This window comes from Zea mays, chromosome 6 (genome assembly GCF_902167145.1).
Source record: "Zea mays cultivar B73 chromosome 6, Zm-B73-REFERENCE-NAM-5.0, whole genome shotgun sequence".
Classification (NCBI taxonomy): domain Eukaryota; kingdom Viridiplantae; phylum Streptophyta; class Magnoliopsida; order Poales; family Poaceae; genus Zea; species Zea mays.
This window is the reverse complement of record NC_050101.1, coordinates 65,372,267-65,373,580: the sequence shown is the minus strand read 5'-3', so window position 1 is coordinate 65,373,580 and position 1,314 is coordinate 65,372,267. Positions and strand designations below refer to the sequence as shown.

At 59.4% G+C, this 1,314-nt stretch overlaps 1 protein-coding gene across 1 annotated transcript; it reads left to right on the top strand.

Annotated features, from left to right (window-relative positions):
• Positions 1-371: 371 nt before the first annotated feature.
• LOC103631074 (uncharacterized) lies at positions 372-1,094 on the top strand. The gene has a single exon (XM_008652077.2). It carries the CDS (start codon positions 408-410, stop codon positions 1,092-1,094), a length of 687 nt encoding a protein of 228 aa, XP_008650299.1. The 5' UTR covers positions 372-407.
• Positions 1,095-1,314: the final 220 nt, after the last annotated feature.

The following is a 1,314-nucleotide window of genomic DNA, read 5'->3' as shown; positions in this document are numbered from 1 at the left end:
ACTATAGTACAAATGCAAAAATCTCTACTAACTATTAAGAGAGGAGTGTAGACTGCCCCCGTCTCCCTACCCCGCCCGCCCGCCCGCCCGCCCGCGAACTTCAGGATTGTCGCGTCGCGCCTCCGCCTCCTAGGATTGTCGCGCCGAGCCTTCGCCATTTTCGCCGCCGCGCCCTCGACACCACCTCCCAAGTATCCTCGTGCCCGCCCCTACCGCCATCGTGTGCCCCCGCCCCGCCTGTGTCTGCCGTTGTGCCCCACCCCAGTCCCAGAGGCGAGCGCGAGAAAATCCCCATTCCGCAATCCCCACGCTATAGCCTCCCCTCCCTCACCGTCTCCTCCAAATTCAATCGTCTCCAAGCGCCAATCCACCCCCTCTCCAAATCCCAGGCAGGCAGCCAACCAGCCATGGAGTGCGAGCCGGAGGAGCTGCAGTTCCTGGGCGTCGTCGGCATCTACGGCTTCTCCGCGGAGATCCTCCGAGGCCCGCACCGCTCGCTCTTCGCGCGCATCGCGACCGCCTTCGCGCTGCCCCTCTCCGCGCTCTTCCTCCTGCACGTTGCCATCTCCCATGTGCTCTTCACCCACATCGACTTCGACGACACGACCCTGGACGCATCCTCCCCGGGCACCGACACGCAGCGCCGCCTGCTGTCCCGCCTCGCCTCCTACTGGCTCGCCCTGCTCCTCTTCAAGTCCGCTTACCTCCTCGCGCTCCTCCTGCTCTCGCTCCTCTCCGTCGTCGCCTCCGTCTACTCCGCCAAGCGCAACACACTCACCTTCCTACGCATGCTCTCCGTCGTGCCTCGCGTCTGGTGGAGGCTCGCCGCCATGTTCCTCGCCGCCTTCGCGCTCCTCTTCGCCTACCACTCCTTCGTCGTGCTCGTCTTCGTCGGCCTCCTCGTTGCCATGGACAACGGCTCTAGCCTCGCGGGCCTGCTCCCCTTCCTTGTCGTCGTCGCCTACCTGCTCGGCCTCGTCTACCTCGGCAGAAGAAAGGGTAAACCAAAATCAAAATCAAAACCAAAGGATACATGTTCATGGTTTGATGGCGGCAGAAAAGCCATGATCCAACTAGCTGGAGAACTTTTCTAGAAAATGGGTGAAGATCTGGATAGCATCGCAAAAGATTACACAGCTTCTCTTGATGCTTTTATTACGCAGCTGCCCATGCAACAACACGTCGATTTGAAGTTCCTTCTCTTCTGCCTTGACTTCACTGAATATTACGGCCATGTTTCCTCCAACAAATGAATGTGAGCCGCTTATGTGAAAAACTAGGAGTTAGATTGACCGTTTGGTTGTGACTTCACTG